The following is a 23646-nucleotide window of genomic DNA, read 5'->3' as shown; positions in this document are numbered from 1 at the left end:
AGGGGTATGCAAAAGCCGAATCAAACCTAATAGTCGAGCATAACCGACAAATTTGGTTTGGTTAGGTTTGACATTATAAATTTCTTTTGGCTTTCGGCTTGATTCGGTTTGAAAAGTAAAAAAGAAAAGATCAGTTTATTTTCGGTTCAGACAGAACCAAAAAATCAACCAAATTGGCCTATTTGGTTCGGTTTGATTTAAAAGTTTCTAAATTCCTGAATTCCGCTTGATTTTGAAAAAAATTAAAAATTCAGGTTTGATTCAGTTGGAAATTTTCTAAACCCTAGCTGACTGTAACTAACCTTATAAACAAAACAAATCCTAATCTGGCCAGCAAACAGTCAACAAACAAAACGATAGTTGCCGGAATAAACTTGTTTATCAAATTGGACGGACCATATGGACAAACTAGAAGAGCTTCTCTTAGGGACCCACTCGGTTTAATGAAAACAACATAACCATTAAACAAAAATGACAAATAAAATATTGTTTCATCTTCTGTAAGAGTCATTCATAGCAGAATGTTCATTATACAGAAGAAAAAAAAGAACATAGGCCTTACTCTCCTATGAATCAACTACGATTGCTCCTACTAATTCTTTGTTTATCGTTCTTCCATGCCGAAGCTCAAAACGCTTTCGATTCTGATCAATCCACTCTGCTCAAGCCGCTCCGGCCGAGCATTGCAGTAGTCATTGGCATCATATCAGTTATGCTGTCTGCAACATTAATCATACTCGCCTATGCAAAATTCTGTCGCGGAAACAGAACCAGTGATCGTTTATTCACCGATACCGATCACCAAAGTTCCATACTCGGTGGATCAAGGTCGAGATTTTCCGGCATTGATAGAGAACTCATTGATTCACTTCCCTTCTTCAGGTTTTCTTCACTCAAAGGCTCAAAACAAGGATTAGAATGTGCAGTTTGCTTATCGAAATTCGAAGACATCGAAATTCTCCGATTGTTGCCTAAATGCAAACATGCTTTTCACGTTAACTGCATTGATCAATGGCTGGAAAATCATTCTAGCTGTCCTCTTTGCAGATACAAATTCGATCCTTCCGAACTCAAGAGCTTCAGTTATTCCAGCAGCTTGCGATACTTACATAACCCGTCAAACCTAACCGATGATCCTAACATTGAGATTTTTATCCAGAGAGAGCAAGATTATCATCAGCAAGCGTCACCATCAAGATTCAAACTCGGAAAAGGCGAAAAAGAAGAATTACTTGTTCAACAAAGCAATAACAAGAAATTTTGGCACAAGTTCAAGCACAAGATCATTGTTTCTGATGCTATCATCAAGAGCAGATGGAGCGATGTTAACTCCTCGGATTTTTTATCGTTGAGTTCCGAGATGCTTCATATCATGTCGAGCAACAGATTCTCGAGTAGTGCAAGATTTCAGAATACTTTATCTATCAATGAACAGATAGAAAATATCAAAGAGGATATGGAGAGGAAAAGATCGTACGAATCCAAGATTATCCGAGCTGACAATTCTGATTCAGCTTCTACCTCGTATAAGGACGAATATGAAAATTCGTCGAAAATGATTAATAATGTTGAGAAAAGATCAATGTCAGAAATTACAGTATGTTCAAGGTTCAATGACTTGAGTTTAAAGGAAGACAGAACAAGAAGGCTTTGGTTGCCGATAGCACGAAGAACAGTTCAATGGTTTGCAGGTGAACAAGAATCAAATGTTTGATATTTGACATTAATCTTGATTCGTTGCAACTTTTCTACGATTATAGATTAGAAATTCAGATGATCCTTAGCAAATTTTGAATTCAATGTCCTTGTATTATTAATCTTGTGAATTCAACAAAAATTTAATTGAATATTACAAACATTCAACAAGAAAGATTATTTCAATTTTAGTTTATTTTTTTGTGTAAGTAGCTAGCTTTCTTCTATATAATATAAATAACAGTTGTTCTAAATAATGATCATGACATATCAACCTGCTTCTTTGTGTTGTTTTCAGCAAACGAATCTATTAGTTGCATTCAGACTCTAAATTGACATGCTTTTCATATTTAATTAGTGTAAATAATTGTATGACTTAAATAACAATATCTACATGAACATTTTACATGTCAGACAATTAGCATAAAAATTAAATTGATATTAATAAATATTTTTTTTAATTAATTTTCTGTAAAAATTAATGTTGGTGCTAATTGAACAAAACATACAAATTAGTATTTAGTTATTATCATAACCACCACGTTAGGTTCAGAAAAAAAAAATCACCATTCTAATCAAGTGGGTGAGTAAGTCATCACTAACTTATTAATTATAAAATAGCAAGGCAGAGCAAAATGCCAAAGAAATTGATGTTAGCATATGCAATTACTTGGATTTTTCCAATTGATAAAACTATTCCCTCTTGATCAATGCTTGTCTTACAATTCATAAGAGGTTCAAAAATTGACAAATAATTAAATTTCTCATAAGACCCTGTTATAATAAAAGTAATAAAAGATAATGACATCAAGTTTATAATAAATGATGACCTTTATTGCAATTTAGCTACAAATACATGCATGTATAATCCAATTAAAAGAAGGCTAAACCCATCTAGGAGCCCCTGTACTACTCACTTTTTATTCATCTGGTCCCTGTACTATATTTTCACTCGTCTGAATCCCTGTACTTACCTTTTTTTGTTTTAAAGGTCCTTATTTAACAGAACCATCCGCGCGTCCGCTCACACTCCGTCTACGCGATTCAACTCCTTTATTATACGCCACAACATTAACACGTAGGAAAAAAAATGCCACATCATTATTTTCATGCCTAATCATCAAATAACAAAACGTCACCGTTTTAATTCATGTTTCTTTAAACGGTGTAGCTTTGATACCTCAAGGTTAGGGATATTTTAGTAAAACCCGTATCACTGTATCAGTTGGGGGACTGAGAAAAGAAAACCCTAAAATCTAAAGAGGAAGTCGATGAGTTCTTCATGGAAAGAAATTTATGTGATACTGTTAAAGAGATAATCATTTAGGACTCGTTTAGGGTTCGTTTTGGGTAATTCGTTTTGAACAAGAATTCAGACTTGTAAGCAAAATTGTGGATGTAATTTAGGGTTCGTATTAAACAAGAAATTTCAGATTAAAGAATTTATTAGTGACGCGCAAAAGGACAAGGTTGTAGGGTTCGTTTTCAGCAAGAGAAGGATTTAAAATTCGCTGGGACCAGTGCCTTAACTGTTAGTAGGTAAGTGCTAGTTTTGTTTAGTAATTTTTAAATGCATCCTGATTATTATAATTGAAATTCTTGTTGAATGTGGTCCCAACCTTTATTGCATTGGCTTTTAGGGTTTGTTTATCACTTTTTTATGTTATATTTGTAATTTTGCTGACTTAGTTAGGGTTTGATGTAATTTTATGCATGGGTGTTGTTAGTTACTGCATTTTTTCATGCTTTAACATTAAGTGTTCTGGGTTTTTTTTCGTGTTACTTGATTTGTCCATGATTGTGTACAGTTGCTTGTGTTATTCTGATGCAGGATGGGAAAGGCATTTGAGGTTTTTCACACTTTGATTATACATCATGGTGGTTATTTGAGATTTGACAAGTATACAGGGGATAAGGTTACAATAGCCAACAGTAAAATTGACTTCGACAAATTTTCATATGTAGATTTATTGTCTTACTTAGAGGATGTTGGGTGTGTGAAAGTGCAAATGATTTATTTCAGGGCTGATGCAACAAGATATGTGTTAGTATACAATGAAGAAAGTTTGTTTCATATACTTTCACAACATGAGGATGCTTTAGAATGGCATTTTTATGCATGTGAGTCTCAACTACTTAGTGTTGAGTCTAGTGTTGTAGCTAGGGCTGAAACTAGTGTTGGAGTTGGTGTTCAATTTAGGGCTGGAAATAGTGCTGGATTTGGTGTTGAAGCTATGGCTGAAACTAGTGCTGGAGTTGGAGCTGGAATTGAAGCTGGCATAGAAGCTAGTATTGAAACTGATGCAACATCTGGAAATGAAGCATATATGGATGATGGATTGCCACAAAAAACATTTGATAATCTTTGTGTCAATGTCAGTATCATGACTGACGATGAAGATGATGATGAATTAAAAGCTGCAAGGCACAATGTTAGGAAGAATAAGGGTGGAAACAAACAAGCAGAAGGGGATGAACAACCTAATCTTCAAGCAAATGAGAATGACATCATGGACAATGAACTTTCTGAAGTAGATGCATCTGATTATATTTATTCAGATAGTGAGGTTGATGAAGATGGCACAGCTAGTGTTTACTATGATAGTGATCAAATTGGCAGCTTGTATAGTGAGAGTGATTCAGAATGTGCGGATGATGCTTTGAGGAGGTCAAGCAATAAGCTTTATTATGATTCTGAAACTGCAATACCTATTTTTTGTGTTGGAATGATTTTTAAAAATACTGAAGAATGTAGGGATGCATTGGCCAAGTATGCCATTTTGAAAAGACTTGCTGTACGGTTTGTTAAGAATGACAAAATCAGAGTTAGAGCGAAATGTGCAGCCGGCTGCCCTTGGGTTTTTCTTGCCTCTAAAAATGAAAAAGAAGGCAATTTTATAGTCAAGACATACAAGTCTCACCATCAATGCCACATTGTGAATGAGAATCCGATGGCAACAAGCAAATATTTGGCTAAACATTTGATGGCAAGACTAATGTCCCAACCACACATGAAAATCAAGGAGATTAGAACTTTGTGTAGGGTTGAGCTGAAATTGAAGGTCAGTTTTACATTGTGTCAAAATATCAAGAGACTTGTTCACAAAGATATTCAGACTTTATACAAGGAGGAATATTCCAGACTTCATGACTATGTGAAGGAGATCAAAGCAAGTAACCCTGGTACTACATGTATGGTAAAAGCTTCAAAAGAGGATAATGAAGATGGGGAGAATCGATTTGTTAGCTTCTACGTCTGCTTTGATGCTTGCAAAAAGGGATGGCTTGGTGGCTGTAGAAAAATTATTGGTCTTGATGGATGTTTTCTCAAGGGGTTGGTTAAAGGGCAACTTTTATGTGCTTTTGGCTTTTGTTTTTGTTTTGTAGGACATGAGTGCTGAACCAACTCAAAGACCTAGAAGGAAGAGGAATGCAAAAGAGTCAAGTGCACCACTAGATCCATCAGAAGAATTACTGAGAGAATTTTCTCGGTCAAAGAAAAAGAGAATGGAAAAAAGAAAAAGGGTGACTACACAGCAGAGTAGCCAGCCTTTGTCTGGCTGTGAACCACAACCATCTCAGGATGAGTTAGGCACGGTTGATCTTAGTCAAATGGCATACTTCTTTAATGACTTCACTAATGAGATTCTAGGTACCGTTGGTGATGAGATGCAACCTGCACCAGAACCACAAATTGGAAATGATGAAAGTTTAGTACCACCTCCTACAGCAGAAAATGGAGGACAGAAAAAGAAAAATAAGACTGCAAAAACATATCAGAGAAAAGGTTATAAAACACCTTATTTTAAGAAGCCAGTGTATGGCTATGGTACTCTTATCAATGATGAAAGTGGACTGGGAACACTAGATGTAAGTTCCATAATACTCTTTAGTCTTTATACTAGTTCCTGTAATATGATTTAGTTTCTTACAATATATTGATGTTGGTTTTGTTTTTGTTGGTTATGTATTGGTTTGTTATCATGTAGCCTGGAACAAACAGACAAAAGCCTTTGTACCCGATCTATCAGTCCCTGCAACCTCAGGTGCCCTCTAGGCCAATAGTTGGTACTGGTTCAAGCAATGACAATGACTTGGGGTTCAAAAGAAGGGGTTTGCAATGGAAAGGAAAGACAGCAATGACAGGTTCACAATTGTTGCAGGAAGCTGCTATTGAAAAAAGATGCTACTAGACAAGCTTCTTTGGCTTCTTTGGATAAGTTGAAGATTGGTGGTTCAAAGCAACGACAAAAGTGATTATAATAGTAGTTCACTATTTTTTGTGTTGATCAATTTTAGGTTTATATTTTGGATTGGTCAACTTTATGTTAGTATTTTGGATTGATCAACTTTAGGTTTAAGGTTGTAATTTTGGCTTGATCAACTTTAGGGTTCAAGTTGCTATTTTGCCTATTTTGGATGTAACCAGTTGTGTTATTAACATTCTGGGTTTTAATACCAAATGCTTGTTCAGGTTATCAATCAATTTTTTGGATTTGTATTTTGTTAGTTAATGATTACAGGTTTTATTTCAGGGACCTGCATAACTAAACCCGTATAGTACAAGGATCTTGTCAATAACACATGAGTTAAGCACAGGGACCTGCATAATTAAACCCGTATAGTACAGGGATTTAATTAATAATACTTTATAACACAAGTGTGATAGTGCCAAGTTAATTGCATGATCTTGCAAGAAGTGTACCTAAGCTACACTTGACATAATAATTCAGTTAACAATGTCCAAATACTATAATGACCTCAAATACAGTAATGACCTTCATATTTTAATTAATTAAGCTATAACACAAGGTTCTTAACAACAAAATACATTCAAAATCCATATATTATTCATGATAATATTTTCCAAAATACAAGACAACATAAGGCTCTTAACTAAACCAATCAACTGTAACTAGGATCAGTTGGTTGTCATTACAACACATTCACTTCATACCTAAAACAAACTAACTAAAGCATAACACAACATTTGCCTAAAACAAACTACACTAAATAGTCATAGCAAGGACAATGCACAAGCATAGAACAACAACTGCAATGAGAGACTTTTTGAATAAGCCCTTCTCATACTTCAATTCCTTGTTCTCTTTCTCCAATTCAATCATTCTGGCAGTATTTCCCGTTAGTTGTTCAATCTCAGTCTCCATAGCAATTGAGTCAAGAACGGTGGATCTATTATTCAGATATTTTTGGTAGAACAATTCACCTTTAAGCTTCTCCTCTTCTCTCAGCAGCGCCTCTTTCTCCCTTCTCATTGTTGTTAGCATATGCTTAATGTGGGGAGCATATTCTTCATCATACCAACTGAAGAATGTGCATTGTCTCGACTAAACAAAGAAACAAACATATAAACATCTTTAAATTACTGATTAATTGATAATATAATCAATTGAAAAAAAGAAACAAACAAACTCCTGTTTTACAGACTTCAGAAACACAAACCCTAGGACTTTAAAATCCTATCAATTATTAACTTATTTTTAAACTCCAACTAACAGAATTAAGAATTGTTTTACATACTCAAAACTTGTTATTTATAACCCTTAAAATAACAAAATTAAATTTCATTCAAAACCCTAAAATCTCAGAAATTTATGAACTTAATTTATTACCCTAAACTCTAGAAATTAAACTGCGCGATTTTATCAAGAAGAAATATGAACTGAAAAACTCAAAGACTTACCTTCCAATTGGCGCAACGGAAGAACCTTCGACCAGGATTTTTTTCAGTCCAGGCAACCATCACTTTCGCTTCAACTCCGCACTTGCAGTTCGGCACGTCAAAAACAGGGAAAGGATCTACATAGTCCTCTTGATTGTTGAAAGTATCGATTCCTCTACTTTGAGACATCACTTTTTTCTTTTCAATTTATGTTCTAAGTGTTTAATTATCCACAAAAAAAACGATGTACAATTTTATACAACTGAAACCCTAAAAATATACCCACCCACTAGTTTATGTCCCAACCCATGACCCATGACCCAACAATATCAAGTCAAGTGGTTTTAGCCAGATCATTCGCTTACATGTCATCGTTTTTTTCCAACGTGGAATCATTAAAGTACAACTCCGTTAAATAGACGGAGTGTGAGCGGACGCGCGGATGGTTCTGTTAAATAAGGACCTTTTAAACAAAAAAAGGTAAGTACAGGGATTCCGACGAGTGAAAATATAGTACAGGGACCAGATGAATAAAAAGTGAGTAGTACAGGGGCCCACAGATGGGTTTAGCCTTAAAAGAATGGAAGTAATTAAACTTAATACTAATACATGTGGTAACCTCCTTGATCAGAACTATCAACATCTGAATTACTACTAGAATCACATTTCTTCATACTCTTCAATTCTTCAACTCTACTAATGCTACTATTAGGAGTCCCATCCCTTCCCTTTTTCTGATTTTTCCTCCATTTCCATTTTCTAATCCAATGCTGAGCCAACAAATACCCTAATCCCATACAAATTCCAGCTGTGCACCCACCTCCTATACCCATGATTGCCACCAACACCCAAATTCCACCCCATCCATTCCCATGTGGCAAAATTGTCCACATCCCCGCCACGTACGCCGCCGCCATGAATGACATGGACACCCACATAACCTTATGAGTCAACGCCAACAATTTCATCATCGACTTTCGCCTAAAAGGGATAATGCTGACTAGGAAAATAACTATACCAATTGACATAAACAATGCCACCACGTTACACACAACAAATACCTTAAAAGAAGTTTTCATCCCCAATATTGCTTTGCCGTTATTTTGGTTAATTCCACCGGGAGGGTTTATGCCGGCGGCGAACGTGACGGTGGCGATTAAAACTGCCACAATTGTGATTGTATTTCTTGCATTTCGTAAGCCTTCAGTTTGGATTTCTAGCTGCTTTTCGCGGCGGCGACGGTGCTTGTGGCGATGATGATGGTTTGGAGGATCTAGCATTTTGTTTGGAGGGAAGTTAGGGTTTTTTTCTTGTAGAATATCGGTGAAAGTTGGTGGAACTTGGTCACTTCTTTTGCCGCCGGCATCCTGGATTGCTGGTAAAATTAAGAGTGCACCTGAATTGCTTACGTCTGATTCTACTACATCAAGAGCTGTTTGTCCCTTGCGATTTATAGCGTTCACATCAGCATTATGCTTCAGTAGATAGATCACCATCTAAAATACCATATAATCGATCTTAAAATATGTTAAGAGGTAGTAAATTTATAATCAAAAGTCTCACTAAGCAGTATTTATTTTTTGGCCTAACGGCTTTAACCTCCGACCTTTTAACCCTTTTTCAATTCTACCCTAACGTTGAAAATTGGTCAATTTTATCATATTTTATATTTTATCATTTCAAATGTACACTAATTTTTTAATTTTTGTCAATTTTTTATTTAAATGATAAAATCATTCAATTAACTAAGTTGAAAGATAAAATTAATTTTATTTCAATTCAAAAAAATACAAATAAGTCCTTTATTCTTAAAAACCAACTAAAATCCATAATCAAATTAAAACTAATTTAAATTCTGAATTAATTTAACTAAATGTAAATAAATTTTAAACACATACAATTAATATATGCTAGACATGGAGAACGTTTTTAAATTTTTTTCAAATGAAAAAGACGTCAATTTAATATTTTAGGGTACAATTGAAACATAAAAGTGCAAAATAGTTTTTTAAAACATTAGGCCTTATTTTTAAATTTTGGGTTGATTAATTGTTTGATAAAAGGAAACTCAAAACATAAAGATGATCGATATTAATGAGCTAATATCAATATCTAACTTAAACTTGATCTATGAAAAATCTATAGACCTATTTAATAAAATGTTAGAAAATCTAATTAATATATATTTCTCACTTTTTATAATTTTCTCTCTTTGCTCATTCTCTTAGCATTTGATTGGATATAGGTTCATGAATTTTTCATGGTTCGGGTTTAGGTACGTAAAAATTTCCCATGAGCTAATATCATTAGGGTTGCATAACAGTTGGTTCGGGTAGCTGCCTATATCCGGCCTTTAACATTTGAAATTTGGAAAAAATACCGTTATTTATCTAATTTTAATTTGTTTGTCAAATATATTACATGTTTACTGTTTTTCTATGTACGCTGAATAAAATTAGATTTGTCCATTAAAGATGTATAGCTTTCCCCACGTCAACTTCAAACAAATTATTAATTGAAAAGATGATGATATATGTAGAGTATTTCAAAATTATGACATATTTGCTAAACAGACTAAAATTATGGGCTAAGTAGCACGAAAGCAAAAAGCAAAAAGTAATACGAAACAGACCAAAAAAACAAAAATGTTTCCAAAATAAAGGACATGCAATGCAAAAAAGACGTGTAATGTAAATAGTAAAACTATGAAAATATCCAAATTATAAATTGTTATCATATTTGAAATTTCACCTATATATTTCTGCCATTTGCTATATAAATCTTTTGAATATGTTCAAAATGTAAGTTCACAAATAATAAATAATCTACTGACTTTATAATTATAATTGAAATTCATGTTTTAAATTTTTACAATTTTTTTCAAGTTCTAATATGGTTCAACAAAATTTTTTAAAAAGAATTTATTATACAAAATGTAAATAATAAAATATATAGATAATTAATTATATTTTTTATTTGCGGGTAAATTATTCTATTTTTATAATTGTCCAGTTTCTATTAGTTAACAGTTGGAAACAATGCATACGAGTATCTGGTTTTCGAAACGGAAAACACATTTTTGTTAAAGTTTCTGTGCTTCCTAGATTGTGGGTAGATAAAATATATTTTTGATTTTATTTTTTTTATTAAAATCAATATGAGTTCGAATCCGTATTAACTCCGCTTTTATATGGGTGGACGTAAATTCACTACAAGAAATATTGTATTTGATTGTAGCTAATTATTCTTTTTACTGCTAAAAGACTTTTTGCAGCAATAATCTTAAAAATTGTTGTCATTACTTAAGTTACAGCAGCATTTTTCAGCCATTTTATTGCCGATTACTTAAGACAACGTTCTATTAGCAGCAACATGTCACGATTTTTTTTGTTGCTATATGTTAATAGTAACAATTTTAGCACTATTAGTAGCAAAAATATCTGCTATTAATTTTAAAATTCCTTATGGTGATTTTTACAATTAATAGGTCTGAAAAAATCGACAAAGTCTACCTATTTGAGTAATACAAATTAGGTCCGAACCAAAGGCAGAACTAGGACCCATCTCGGAAATGTTAGAGACTGATGAGTACTGAATAATTATTGTAAAGAAGATTAAATAGTTTTATAAAAATTTGAGTCAAAGGACATATGTCGTTTCGTCTAAAAAACTTTTTAAAAAAAATAAACAATGTTCGGTCTAAACAAACATGCTGTTTTTTTTTAAAAGTTATAGGTTCTATAAAAAGTAAAAACCGATTCCAGCCCACTTGAACAAAATTAATAGTTCTGGCACTGGTCGGAACCAAATCCGAATTAACGAAGTTTGAACTTAGTACAGTAAACCCTCTGATAATTAATATTTAATAAATTAATAATTCTAATAATTAATAAAATTTTAGGACCAATTTGAATATTACGTCTTATAAAGTATTCAATAAATTAATAATTCTAATAATTAATAAATTTTTAGTCCACCATGTATATTAATTATCAGAGGGTCGACTGTATATATATAAGAAAGGTAATTGAGAAGGAAATGAAGGGACTTACTGTGCTAAGTTTTCCGGCAGTGGCCAAATGCATGGCTGTATTTCCGTCATGATCAGGCTTATTAATAAGTGTAGTAACGTTGAGATTTTCCATTAGGTACTTAACTGCATCGAACTGATTATTTTTGACAGCAAGATGAAGAACAGTCTCTCCATCTTTGGTAATCATCTCAGCAGATTCAAGACTCACACACAGAATCTCGTCGATTATGTTCACTCGTCCTTTGATCGCCGCCCAATGGAGCGGCGTTCTGCCGTTGTTGTCTTGTAAAGAAGACAGATCCACGTCCAATCGGAGCAGCTCCCTTGTCGTCTCCAGATGGCCTTTGCTACATGCTAAGTGTAAAGGAGTGCACCCATTATTGTCCTTTTTCCAAGCAAAGTCTTGCCGAATCTTCAGGATTTCCTTCACTATTTCTGCACCATCAAATAATTTAAATCAAATTATACTATTCAATTTTCGGGTTTATTGAAAAAATAAATTATGAACAATTGCATCTTCTGCGATTACAACACGAAGTCTAAGTTTTCATAAGATCAGTCACCTATTTCATAATAAATTGGAACACCAAACAATTTTTCATTGAAAAAATATCTAATATACCTGCCACATGGGTGTTTTTTTAAGGAAAATAGTTAGGTGTCTCAATTTGTCAAACTATGGAATTTGTTACTGATTTAGCCAAATTTTAAATTCCATATTTTATTTGCAAATCGAATTAAATTCTGATTTGATTTGAATTTAACCCTAAAATTTTATAGGCTTAATCACTCAAAACCCCCCCACCTTTAACCCCTTTTGCAAATACACTCTGACGTAGGAATTTCTCCAATTTTACCCGAATTTGTCCTTTTATGTTTCAATTGTACCCCAAAGCATTAAATTGACCTCTTTTTACTTATAAAAAAATTTAAAACAGTCTTTTATTTTTTATGTTATTAATAATATTAAGGTCTAATTGAAATATAGGCTAAAAATATAGGATTATTTTATACTTTTTTTTCAAGTGAAAAGAGGTCAATTTAATGCTTTAGGGTACAATTGAAACATAAAAGAATAAATTAGGGTAAAATTGGAGAAATTCCTATGTCGAAATATATTTGCAAAAGGGATTAAAAGTGAGGGGGTTTTGAGTGATTAGGCCAATTTTATACTAATAATGTTATTTAAAATTTATGACTGCTAACATATTACTCCTCCTCTCTCAAATTGATTGGTCATCTTATTATTTTTGACATTTCAATTTTTTTTGTGAGAATGACATTTCAAATTATAATATATATATATATATATATATATATATATATATATATATATATATATATATATATATATATATATATATATATATATATATATCCAAATAAATTAATTATTTCGTATTTTAATATAAAACAAATACTGATTTTACTACCAATACAAAATAAAATGGACTAGTCAACTTACATATAAAATGCATCAATAAAAAATCTAGTAAAAAATATGTAATATTGAAAAAAATTAAACAAATTAAATTTCAAAATAGATAAAAAGTTAATTTTAAACAATTTAAATATTTTTTTAATTTTATATTTGTTTAAACGAATTATCATTTTCTAACGAAAGAGTAGAGTTTTTCCATTACCAAACATAACTAAATTTTGAAATGATTTGGAAAAAAAGAAATTGAATATGTAATTCATTTGATATATCTACAAGACCCTCTGTACCAAAAAAAAAAATATCTACAAGACCGTCTATAAAAACAGGTAAATCATTTTTTTGACACTTGATTTTGTAAACTTTTTGGGAGCAAATATAAAGAATAGTTACTATTGATCATACTGAATTATAATTACATTTTTTTTTATAATTTTTACAAATTTATTGTTTCTTAATTCTTAGATATTAATAATTAAATAATTACAATTTTCTTATAATAATTTTAGTTTAATATTAGAAGTGATAATAAGTATTTATAAATATAAAAATTGTACAATTAATTTGTGCATTTAAGAAGAATCAAAGATTTCTAGAGGAAATTTTCCAAGTGCCCAAATTTTCGGTGTGAAAGGAAGTTGTCATGACAGTAACAGTCGAGAAAATTATATGATAAACCAAGACCAATAAGTAGTACTATTAGGTCTACTCCACACAAAATAATACTAATAATCATTGAAGTCGTGTCGAATTATTTATGAAAAAAACCAATGAAATATCTAAAGTATTGAAATATATAATGATTAAAATTAAATACTAAATATTAAAGAATAGTAACATCTAATTGACTTGTTCTATGGATAATATGTTATTAACTGTTGCATTAAATAATTATTAGAAAAAGACAAAACAAATAATTTAAAAAATTAAAGTATATGTATATTTTTTTTATTTTTTTTAATATTTACTAGTTAAATATAATTAATATAGATTACGAAATTATTAAACCAAATTAACAAATTTATTTATTTATATATTTATCAATTTTACTATAGTTTTGACTAATAATAATTCATTTTACCTAAAATTGTACATAGCAGTAGGGGCGGTTAATTTTTTATTAACCCGAATTAAGTTAAGTATTTCGGTTAAGCAGGTTTATGTTTTTGGGTAATTTAGTTAGTTCAGTTGTTTGGCTTCGGTTTATAAATAATTTTGATTTGATTAAAAGGTTTATCATTTTTTAAAATAATTATTTACATGAATTAGTTGAACATTTTCATTTTCATTTTTTATTGTTATATATAAATAACCAAATAACTTGGTCTATTAAATCGGTGGATTTTTAACCGAATCGACACTAACTGAAGGTATGTCATATACCTGTAAATCCTCCTAAAGCAGCAGCATAAAGAGAGGTAGTGACAGCATCAACCTCCGGCATAAGTAGCCCTTGAAATTCCAGTAAGTAGTTTACAACCTCAAGCTTACCCCTTTCGCAAGCAACAAATAAAACACTCTCATTTTCTCGATTAAGCTTATAAAGCACCCATGGATCTGTTTCCACCAATAGTTTCACCATCTCCACCTTCCCTTGTCGGCACGCCTCATGCAATGGACTCTCCATCTTCTTGTTCACCTCCGATACCATCTCCGGCCTCAGCTTCACGATCTCCTCCGCTAGCTCGAGATGTCCGAACCGTGCTGCCATGTGTAGAATGGTGTTTCTTGAGCCTGAAGGCATTTCTTGGTTAATTATGTTTTCATTTTCTTGAATTAGGGCTAGGAATGTTGGTATGTCGCCTTTTAGTATTGTTTCTTGAAGTCGTCGGTCCATTTTTAATTATATTTATAAGTATTAATGAAATTGTATCTGTAGCTATGATTGAAGGATAGTAGAAGAATTTATTGAGTTGTAGAAAATATTTAGAGGGAAATGGAAGTGGAAGAAATATAAATAATAGGAGAGGAGAAATCGGTTTTTGCTTTGACACAAGTTCATGTAAGAATCCATGAAGTTTCTTTGCAGTTTCTATATATGAAATTAATAATTTTTTCTTTTTATGGACGGGGTTGAGATGGGGTGATAAATTAAGACTCTTTTATCCTTAATTAGAAGTCTTAAATTAGATTTAATTATTTATCGTCCTAGCTACCCGATACAAATTTTTGGTTATCAGATTAATCAGAGCGGCTATGGATATCAGATTAATTTTTGGTTTAGGAATTTTTTTGTTCGTTTATTTCATGAAGTACTAGTGTACCTTTTTAAGTCCTGTGCAAAGTCAATGGGAGGAGGGGTGAGATGAGAGAGAAAATTGCTTGCTCATGTGTGAAAGCAAAGCAATTAACCAAATTTGGTAGTTGAGAATTGTAACGGAGTCGCAATTTTGGAACTTATTTTAGGCTTTCATTATTTTGGAGTTGAACAGTTGTAAAATTAATAATAGAAAAATCAATATTAAAACTTGAAGAAAGTACATGTTTAATCAATTTCAAATATTTATTTATAAAGACTAGCTAGTTTTCTTCGACACGTGTAAATTTATATTAAATATGATTTTTATTTGAGATTTTTCCACATAATACTATGGTTTATATTATATTTATATTGAATATAAATAAGTTAATACATAGAAAGACCCTATTATTTTCCAATAAGCTATCTGTTAGATAATTTTTGTAAGTTAACAGTATCAAAATTTGAATCGTTCATCCGCTTTTCTAATAGTATTTTGAGAAATGTTTCAAAGCCTACACGCAAAAATACTCAAGATAAGACAAGTCTAGTTGAATTTGCACAAGACAAAATGAAAATCAACAGTAGGTAAGAACTTTCAAAATTTTGCAATTAATAACACCAACACTGCTTTGGATATAAAACGACACCGTTTTAGATTAAAACGGCGTCGTTTTGAATGTAAAATAACTCAATTTTTCAAAGGAAAACACACGTGTTAATTGCAAAAAATTGGAAAGATCATGTTAAATATGCCAAAATTAAAAAATTGTCTTAAATACCAAAAACACGCGAAAGTTCGTGATTTTTAGTGTATTTAAGCCTATTATTTTCATCCGAATTTAGAGTTGCTAAATTATCCTTACTTTTGAAAAGATTTACTGAATTTGGAGCTGTGGTTTTGAAGGTTTCTTCTTTAAAAACCAATCAAATTGTTGAGCTAAGTCAAATTGGACGGTTTATTTTCAACCGGTTCGACGGTTTTTGATTTTTGAGGGTTTTTTTCGGTTCAAATAGGTTGAACCGGATTTTCGATTAAACCGCTTGAACCAGTCAGTCAGATCCAAATTTTAAAACACTGGTGTTTAGGTCTTCTTAGAATATGTAAATTTGTTATTCTAAAAAAAAGAATATGTAAATATAAAAAATGACCAATGAGCTGTAGCTCAAATGGTATAAGCGCTAGGCAGCAAACTGCTAGGTCGTGGGTTCATTTTCTCCCACAAGCGCTCTCTCCTCCCAAATTATCAAAAACAAAAATATAAAAAATGCATCAAAATTCAAAAACTCATTCAACGATTAAGATTAGAAAAATAGATTGGATTTTTTTCAGGTTCATTTTGAACTTGAGGGGTTTATATTCACGATTTACACTGTTTATTATAAAATAAACAATATAAATAAAAAAATACAATTTTTATTAAATTAATCTACACCGTTCATTTTATTAATGAACGGTGTAAATCGTGAATATGATTCCCTCAAGTTCAAATGAATTTGAGGGAATCCCTATCCTAGAAAAATATATATAGTGTATTTTTGTCCATAAATGAAAATGTTCCCCCGCTAATACACTTTTATATATTTTATAGATTTATAGATACAAATATTTTGAACTGTTTAAAATTACACTTCCCATTTTGCTTACTTTAATTTTTTTTTTTTAATTTTTTTTTGTTTTTTATTTATATATTACTGAAAATGAGGGCGTGGCAATTTTAAGAATAGCCGGTGGTGGCCATCAGCGGCAGCCGATTGCCAGAATTTGATCGGCCAGCGACGGTCAATAATGATATGTTGACGGATAACTAAATATTAATATTTATTATATATGAGTTGATTTTGCTTGATAAGAGAGTAGAAAATAAAAAGGATAATAATAACAAAGGAATGGAAGAAGAGAGCTTAAAAAAGAAAATTATATTACAAATTTGTTTGTGTTTGTATATATAATATGATTGAAAAGGTCAAAAAATAAAAATTTATTTTTATTTGGAAAAATAAGTTTTTAAAAAACAAAGATATCCTAAAGTTAATTATATTTTTAATTTATTTTATATCATTTTATTAAAATTAATTGACTATTAATTCGTACTTAAATCAATTACTTCACATATAATAAAATTTAAAATAATAGTATTCTTAATTTAATTAGTAAAAACAATAAATTATATGAAATTAATTTAATCATAATAAAACAAAAAAATTAAATAATAATAAAAATCAATTGAAAAGATGAGGAGTTTATTTATGATTATTGTCTAATAAACTAACTTTAAATAATATTATTAAGGCTTTTTAGAAGAAATTACTCTAAAGCACCCTACATATGTTATAATTTACACTTTGATCCATTTTGTTTGAAAATCAAACGATTTAGTCCCTCATTTTTATTTTTGTCAATGGTTTAGTCCTTCTGTCATTTTTTATGGTAGTTAACTGAGTTAAAGAATTAAATAAAAAAAATAATTTTGAAATAACGATGTGGTTTCCCATTTTTATTTTTTCTACGGTTTTATCCCTCAAATTTGAAATTAATTTACTATAAAGTCTTTTAACTTGGTTGACTAACGGTCAAAATAAAACAGAGAGACTAAATTGTTGACATAATCAAAAGTGAGAAATTAAATCGTTTGATTTTTAAATAGTAGAGATTAAAATGTGAATTCTAATAAATGTGAGAAATTTTAAAGTAATTTGTTATTTTTTTAATGATATAACAAAAACAAAGTAATATTCTAGAAAAGTTTAGCTTTCTGATCTCAATAAAAAAGAAAATTTAATTTACCTTTATATAGAATATCGTACTATATAGACTTAACTCATGTAGAGATCTTTATACTATATCATTTTTGTTTAAAAACCCTTTATACTATATTTTTGTTTTTTTGGTCGCTCTATTTACTTAATTTTTGATTTTTATGTCTTTTTTTAGCTTTTTCCAGTGTCTTTTACTTACAATTTTTTGTTCCTCCAGTTCCTTAGAAGGACCTGAAAATCAGGATTCGCCAAGTACAGGAATTCGAACGTGAACAATTTTTAGATAGGGGCCTTTCAAATAAAACCTGTAAAATAGAAGGGTCTCGAATAGATTTTGCCTACGATATATTGCCACCGATGGAAATAAAATTAGAACTAGCTAACCGGTTAGATGTTTGGATAAAAATTCATTGAAACAATTAGCAGTCTTCTGAAACTATTTTTGATTTGTTTGTCTATTTTAGGTGGTCATATGGCACAAATAACAACCGAAAAAGTGGGACAGATATAAAATTAGTATAGTAATACTCTAAAAATAAAATTTCCATTACCTATGGATAAGGATGATAAATCAAACAGACTGTGTCAGCCACAAGCCAATTATAAATATCGAAACAACAAGTTACAAAATCTTCATTCGATTCAGTGTTTTTGATTTTTTCTCACAATCTCTCTTTGCTAGCCTTTGTTTTTGAAATGGATCCCTACAAGAACCGACCATCAAGCGCTCATGACAGCCAGTTCTGGACTACGAATTCCGGTGCTCCCGTATGGAACAACAACTCATCCATGACCGTTGGACCCAGAGGTCCAATTCTTCTTGAAGACTATCATCTGATTGAGAAACTTGCAAATTTCGATCGAGAGAGGATCCCGGAGCGTGTTGTCCACGCTAGGGGTGCTAGTGCAAAGGGGTTCTTTGAAGTCACCCACAATATCTCCGACTTTACATGTGCTGACTTCCTACGAGCTCCTGGAACTGAGACACCAGTTATTGTCCGTTTTTCTACCGTTGTTCATGAGCTTGGAAGCCCTGAAACCATAAGGGACCCTCGAGGTTTCGCTGTGAAGTTCTACACTAGAGAGGGTAATTTTGATCTTGTGGGGAATAATTTTCCCGTTTTCTTCATTCGTGATGGGATGAAGTTTCCAGATTTAGTGCATGCTTTTAAGCCTAACCCTAAGTCTCATATCCAAGAAACTTGGAGGATTTTTGACTTTTTGTCCCACATTCCTGAAAGTTCGCACATGCTTACCTTTCTCTTTGACGATTTGGGTATTCCGCAAGATTACAGGCATATGGATGGCTTTGGTGTTAACACTTATACTCTGATCAACAAAGCCGGAAAAGTCCACTTTGTCAAATTCCACTGGAAACCTACTTGTGGCGTAAAGTGTTTACTTGATGAAGAAGCAATCAAAGTTGGAGGGACCAATCATAGCCATGCAACTAAGGATCTATACGACTCAATTGCTGCGGGTAATTATCCCGAGTGGAAGCTATTTATGCAGATAATGGATCCCGCTGATGAGGATAAATTTGACTTTGATCCACTTGATGTGACCAAGACCTGGCCTGAAGATATTTTCCCCCTGCAGCCTGTCGGACGCCTGGTTTTAAATAAGAACGTTGATAATTTCTTTGCTGAAAATGAGCAGCTTGCATTCTGCCCTGCTATCGTAGTCCCTGGTGTTTCTTATTCAAATGATAAGCTACTTCAGAGTAGGATCTTTTCCTATGCTGATGCTCAGAGACACCGTTTGGGACCCAACTATCTACAGCTCCCTGTTAATGCTCCGAAATGCGCTCATCACAACAACCACCATGATGGTTTCATGAATTTCATGCATAGAGATGAAGAGGTCAATTACTTCCCATCCACATTTGACCCGGTTCGCCATGCGGAGCCTTACCCGATTGTTTCCGCCGTCGTCACCGGAAAACGGGAGAAGGTTGTGATTGAGAAAGAGAACAATTTCAAACAAGCAGGAGATAATTATCGATCTTGGGATCCTGAACGACAAGAGCGGTTCCTCAATCGGATAGTTGAGGGCTTATCTGATCCTCGCATAACTCATGAGCTTCATACAATTTGGATCTCTTACTGGACTCAATGCGACAAATCCTTGGGTGACAAGGTAGCAAGCCGTCTCAACATGAAACCAAGCATTTGAAGATGTGTTCAGAAGCTGCAAAATCACTTGTTGTTAATATATACTAATAAATCAATTTAGCACTTATTATATGCTTGTTATCAGTGTTTTAAAAACCGGACCGGACCAGCCGGTTCGACCGGTCGAACCGGTAACCGGTCACATGTCCGGTTTTTAAAACTGGAGAATCGGAAATTCGGTCCAACCGGATTGGACTGGATTAAACCGGATGAACAGGTTAGAACCGGTGAAGGAACCGAATAGAACCGGCCGGTTCAATTATAAATTTATTTTATAATATACTTTTAAATTATATGTATTACCTTTTTTAATTATTTCTTTCTTGATTTAATCTTTCCATAATAAAATTAATAAAATGAATTAAAATATTTAATATATATGTAAATTATTTAATATTTGGTAACAAATCATGATAAATAATTTCATTATTAATTAAGGTAAAAGTGAAAAACTTGCAATTAAATCAAATCATTTGTTTCCATGTCAACTATATTCATATTTCATTCATATTTAAGATTAACTAATGTGATTTTGAAAATATACTTATACTTTAATTTTATTAGCTTAATTAAAAGTTAATTTATTTTATTTCGTATATAGTAATATATTAATAAATTTTAATAAATAATTTGAATTATTAATTGAATTTCATTCCATAAATGTAAATTTTTAACATTTTAAATTAAATAGGTTCTTTGTTTCCATGTTAATTATAGTCATATTTAATTTATATATGAGATTATATAATGTGATTTTAAATATATAATTATGTTTGATTTTCATTTGCTTAATTAAAATTTAGAGTGTAATATTTATTTAATTTTTTTAGCATTTGATAATAAAATATAATAAATAATTTTATATTTGGCAATTTTAATTAACTAATAGTAACAAGTTGACAATTTTAATATGTATTTGCGATTAATGACAAATAAATAGAATATTTTTTAGGCCTAATGTCTTAAGAAACCCCGACCTTTTAGCCCCTTTTCAATCATACCCTGACGTTGAAAATTTGTCAATTTTACCCTATTTTGCATTTTTGTGTTTCAATTGTACCCTGAAAAATTAAATTAACGTCTTTTGCGTTTGGAAATTTGTTTAAAACATTCTTCATGTCTCGCATATATTGATTGTATATTTTTAAAATTTATTTAAATTTAGTTAAATTAATTAAGAATTTAAATTAGTGTTAATTTGATTATGGTTTTTAATTAGTTTTTAAAAATAAAGGACTTATTTGTACTTTTTTGAATAAAAAAGAATTTAATTTCATGTTTAGACTTAATTAATTGAATGATTTCATCATTTAAGTAAAAAAATTAACAAAAATTAAAATATTGGGGTACAATTGAAAACGGAAAATCAAAAGTGGGTAAAATAGACAAATTTTCAACGTCGGGGTGGAATTGAAAAAAAATTTAAAGGTGATGGGTTTTTGAGTGATTAGGCCTATTTTTTATAATCTAAATAGGATGTTAATTTGTTTCTATATCGATTTGAACTGGTCGAACCATAAACCGGTGGCTACACCGATTCAGCCACTGGTTCGATTTTTAAAACACTGCTTGTTATGTATTTTTGGATGGTGATATCCCATAGGTGTATTCATCAATTTCTTTTTAACAATTGATTTGTGAACTTTTTGAGTTCAAGATAAGAAATAATTATTATTAATATTGCATTAAAATTATTTTTTTTATATCATTCTTATTATTTATTCTTTCTAAAATTTAGATATTAATAATTAAATAATTAATTTTTTCTTATAATAATGTTAGCCTAACATTCTTGAAATTCATTCCAATTTGTGATGGAAATGACAGAAATAATCCATCACAAGTTGTGATAGATTAGTGAAGGATTAATTAGAGTTTTTGTTACGTAATTTGCAACGAAAAAAATAATTTGTTGTATAAAATTTAAGCTGATTGAATCAAGTCAGTTCTTTTTTGGTAATTCCATAAGGTGTCCTGAACGGATTCCAACTATGAACGGCATTTTTAAACTTTCCACCTTCAGACTAATTCCCACTCGAGTCAGGTAGGTCCCTTGCGAGTAGGGGTGAGCATCGGTCGGTTCGGTTGGAATTTTTTTGGTTTTTCGGTTTGAAAAATTCTCAAACCGAACCGAACCGAACTTTTAGTTTGTAAGTGAAAAACCGAACCGAACCAAACCGAAAATTTCGGTTCGGTACGGTTCGGTTCGGTTAAAACCGAATTTCACTATTTTTTATTTTTTAAAATCTTTTTATATTAAAAGTAATTGAAATATTAAATAATTAGAGTCTAATAAACTTCCATATATGTTTAAATAACAATTATAAACTCATATATCAACAATAATTAAGATACAAAGACAAAAAATATATAAATGTAAGTATATATGTATATTATTTTTAAAATATATATATATATATATATATATATATATATATATATATATTATATTAAAGTTCGGTTAATTTGGTTTTTCGGTCGGTTCGGTATTGAAAACGCCCAAACCAAACCGAACACCGAACACCAAACTTTACCTAAAGTAGAAATTGAACCAAACCGTTTTCACCGAAAAACCGAACCGAACTACGAAGTTCGGTTCGATTCGGTTTTTTGGTTTGGTTCGGTTCTTGCTCACCCCTACTTGCGAGAGGGAAATCTCTGACCTCAAGTTTTAAACGGCTGCATACATGAGTATGGTTCGTTCCCGGGACCTCACTTAAGGCAGGAGAGTGCCTTACCAACTCACTTGTGCTTTGGAGTTGAATCAAGTCAGTTTTTAATAGTCTTCTAGTTTATTTTCTATGTTCATTTATGATTCCTCAGTTGGTCGTCTTAACTCTTGAGCGTTATCTGAGGTGTTTTTTATGGGGAGCTTATCGCTGGGCTTTAGCAAAGTTTCTTAAATTGATGTTTTCCTTCCATTCTCTAACATAGGTTTAAATATTTCTCCTTTAAAAAAAAGAATCGATCTTTGCTCCTAAAATAAATTTGGAAATTCATGCATAATAATTCCAACATTTATGGGTTTTTCGTGGTCTCTAATAGTTCTTGTATTGCTTCGTGGTATGATCTTGAATTTATCAATGCTTCGAAAATGTCTTACTTGTATAACAGAATATATTCTTCTTATTACAAGAATCGGCTAGTGTGGGATTGTTTCAAGCGTTATATATGTATGAGTTTGGAATGTGGAGATAAAATCAAATTCTGAAGGATAAATGGGCTTATGATGATTTGTTGCAAAACTTGTTCAACGGTTTTCTCATAATATCCATATATCAAAGGGCAAAGGTGACATATTTTAATGATATCGAGCACAATTATTTCAGCAGCAATAATATTTCTTGAGCATGAGACTGAGAATTGCGAGCAATATCAGTTCTTCAGTTTTCTCCAGATTCAGTTCTCGGTGTTCTGTGATTATAAATGTAACTGTTTCATATTTGATTAATGAAGTTTGATGAATTCTCAAAAAAAAAAATATAAACAATTATAAAAGTAAAAGCTCGGCTCAAATCCAAGACTCCAACAACATACCAATTATATATAAATAATCCAAACCAATGTAAACATGCCAACATGCATAAGGTAACAGTCAGACCAATATGACAACAACAGTTTTAT

The 23646-nt window shown here is 31.4% G+C and overlaps 4 protein-coding genes across 4 annotated transcripts; 2 read left to right on the top strand and 2 right to left on the bottom strand.

Moving 5' to 3' along the window:
- The first annotated feature begins 1 nt into the window (after position 1).
- On the top strand, positions 2-1870 carry LOC126657901 (E3 ubiquitin-protein ligase ATL42-like). The gene has a single exon (XM_050352616.1). The coding sequence runs from the start codon at positions 569-571 to the stop codon at positions 1712-1714; it is 1146 nt and encodes a 381-aa protein (XP_050208573.1). The 5' UTR covers positions 2-568; the 3' UTR covers positions 1715-1870.
- Positions 1871-6523: 4653 nt separating this feature from the next.
- LOC126677358 (ankyrin repeat-containing protein At5g02620-like) lies at positions 6524-14865 on the bottom strand. Its single transcript, XM_050371965.2, has 4 exons — positions 14233-14865; positions 11431-11846; positions 7400-8874; positions 6524-7043 (listed from the first exon to the last, which is right to left on the bottom strand). The coding sequence occupies exons 1-3, from the start codon at positions 14684-14686 to the stop codon at positions 7981-7983; spliced, it is 1764 nt and encodes a 587-aa protein (XP_050227922.1). The 5' UTR covers positions 14687-14865; the 3' UTR covers positions 6524-7043; positions 7400-7980.
- Positions 6705-7567, bottom strand: LOC126673032 (uncharacterized). The gene is made up of 2 exons (XM_050366987.1): positions 7400-7567; positions 6705-7043 (listed from the first exon to the last, which is right to left on the bottom strand). The coding sequence occupies exons 1-2, from the start codon at positions 7565-7567 to the stop codon at positions 6705-6707; spliced, it is 507 nt and encodes a 168-aa protein (XP_050222944.1).
- A 3609-nt stretch (positions 14866-18474) lies between the features above and the next one.
- On the top strand, positions 18475-20321 carry LOC126676471 (catalase isozyme 1-like). Its single transcript, XM_050370690.1, has one exon. The coding sequence runs from the start codon at positions 18545-18547 to the stop codon at positions 20021-20023; it is 1479 nt and encodes a 492-aa protein (XP_050226647.1). The 5' UTR covers positions 18475-18544; the 3' UTR covers positions 20024-20321.
- The last annotated feature ends 3325 nt before the right edge of the window (positions 20322-23646 follow it).

The sequence above is a fragment of the Mercurialis annua genome, linkage group LG1-X (assembly GCF_937616625.2).
Source record: "Mercurialis annua linkage group LG1-X, ddMerAnnu1.2, whole genome shotgun sequence".
NCBI classification, from domain to species: domain Eukaryota; kingdom Viridiplantae; phylum Streptophyta; class Magnoliopsida; order Malpighiales; family Euphorbiaceae; genus Mercurialis; species Mercurialis annua.
This window is presented reverse-complemented; position numbering and strand designations above follow the sequence as displayed.

What these genes read in the sequence shown, in the direction of transcription:
- LOC126677358 (XM_050371965.2), bottom strand. Translation starts at nt 14,686, where the DNA reads ATGGACCGACGACTTCAAGAAACAATACTAAAAGGCGACATACCAACA. An exon ending in TGCTTTAGGAGGATTTACAG is followed by an intron (nt 11,847 to 14,232) that starts GTATATGACATA and finishes TTGATGGTGCAG; the next exon opens with AAATAGTGAAGGAAATCCTG. An exon ending in CTGCCGGAAAACTTAGCACA is followed by an intron (nt 8,875 to 11,430) that starts GTAAGTCCCTTC and finishes ATGGTATTTTAG; the next exon opens with ATGGTGATCTATCTACTGAA.
- LOC126673032 (XM_050366987.1), bottom strand. Translation starts at nt 7,567, where the DNA reads ATGTCTCAAAGTAGAGGAATCGATACTTTCAACAATCAAGAGGACTAT. An exon ending in TCCGTTGCGCCAATTGGAAG is followed by an intron (nt 7,044 to 7,399) that starts GTAAGTCTTTGA and finishes TTCTTTGTTTAG; the next exon opens with TCGAGACAATGCACATTCTT.
- LOC126657901 (XM_050352616.1), top strand. Translation starts at nt 569, where the DNA reads ATGAATCAACTACGATTGCTCCTACTAATTCTTTGTTTATCGTTCTTC.
- LOC126676471 (XM_050370690.1), top strand. Translation starts at nt 18,545, where the DNA reads ATGGATCCCTACAAGAACCGACCATCAAGCGCTCATGACAGCCAGTTC.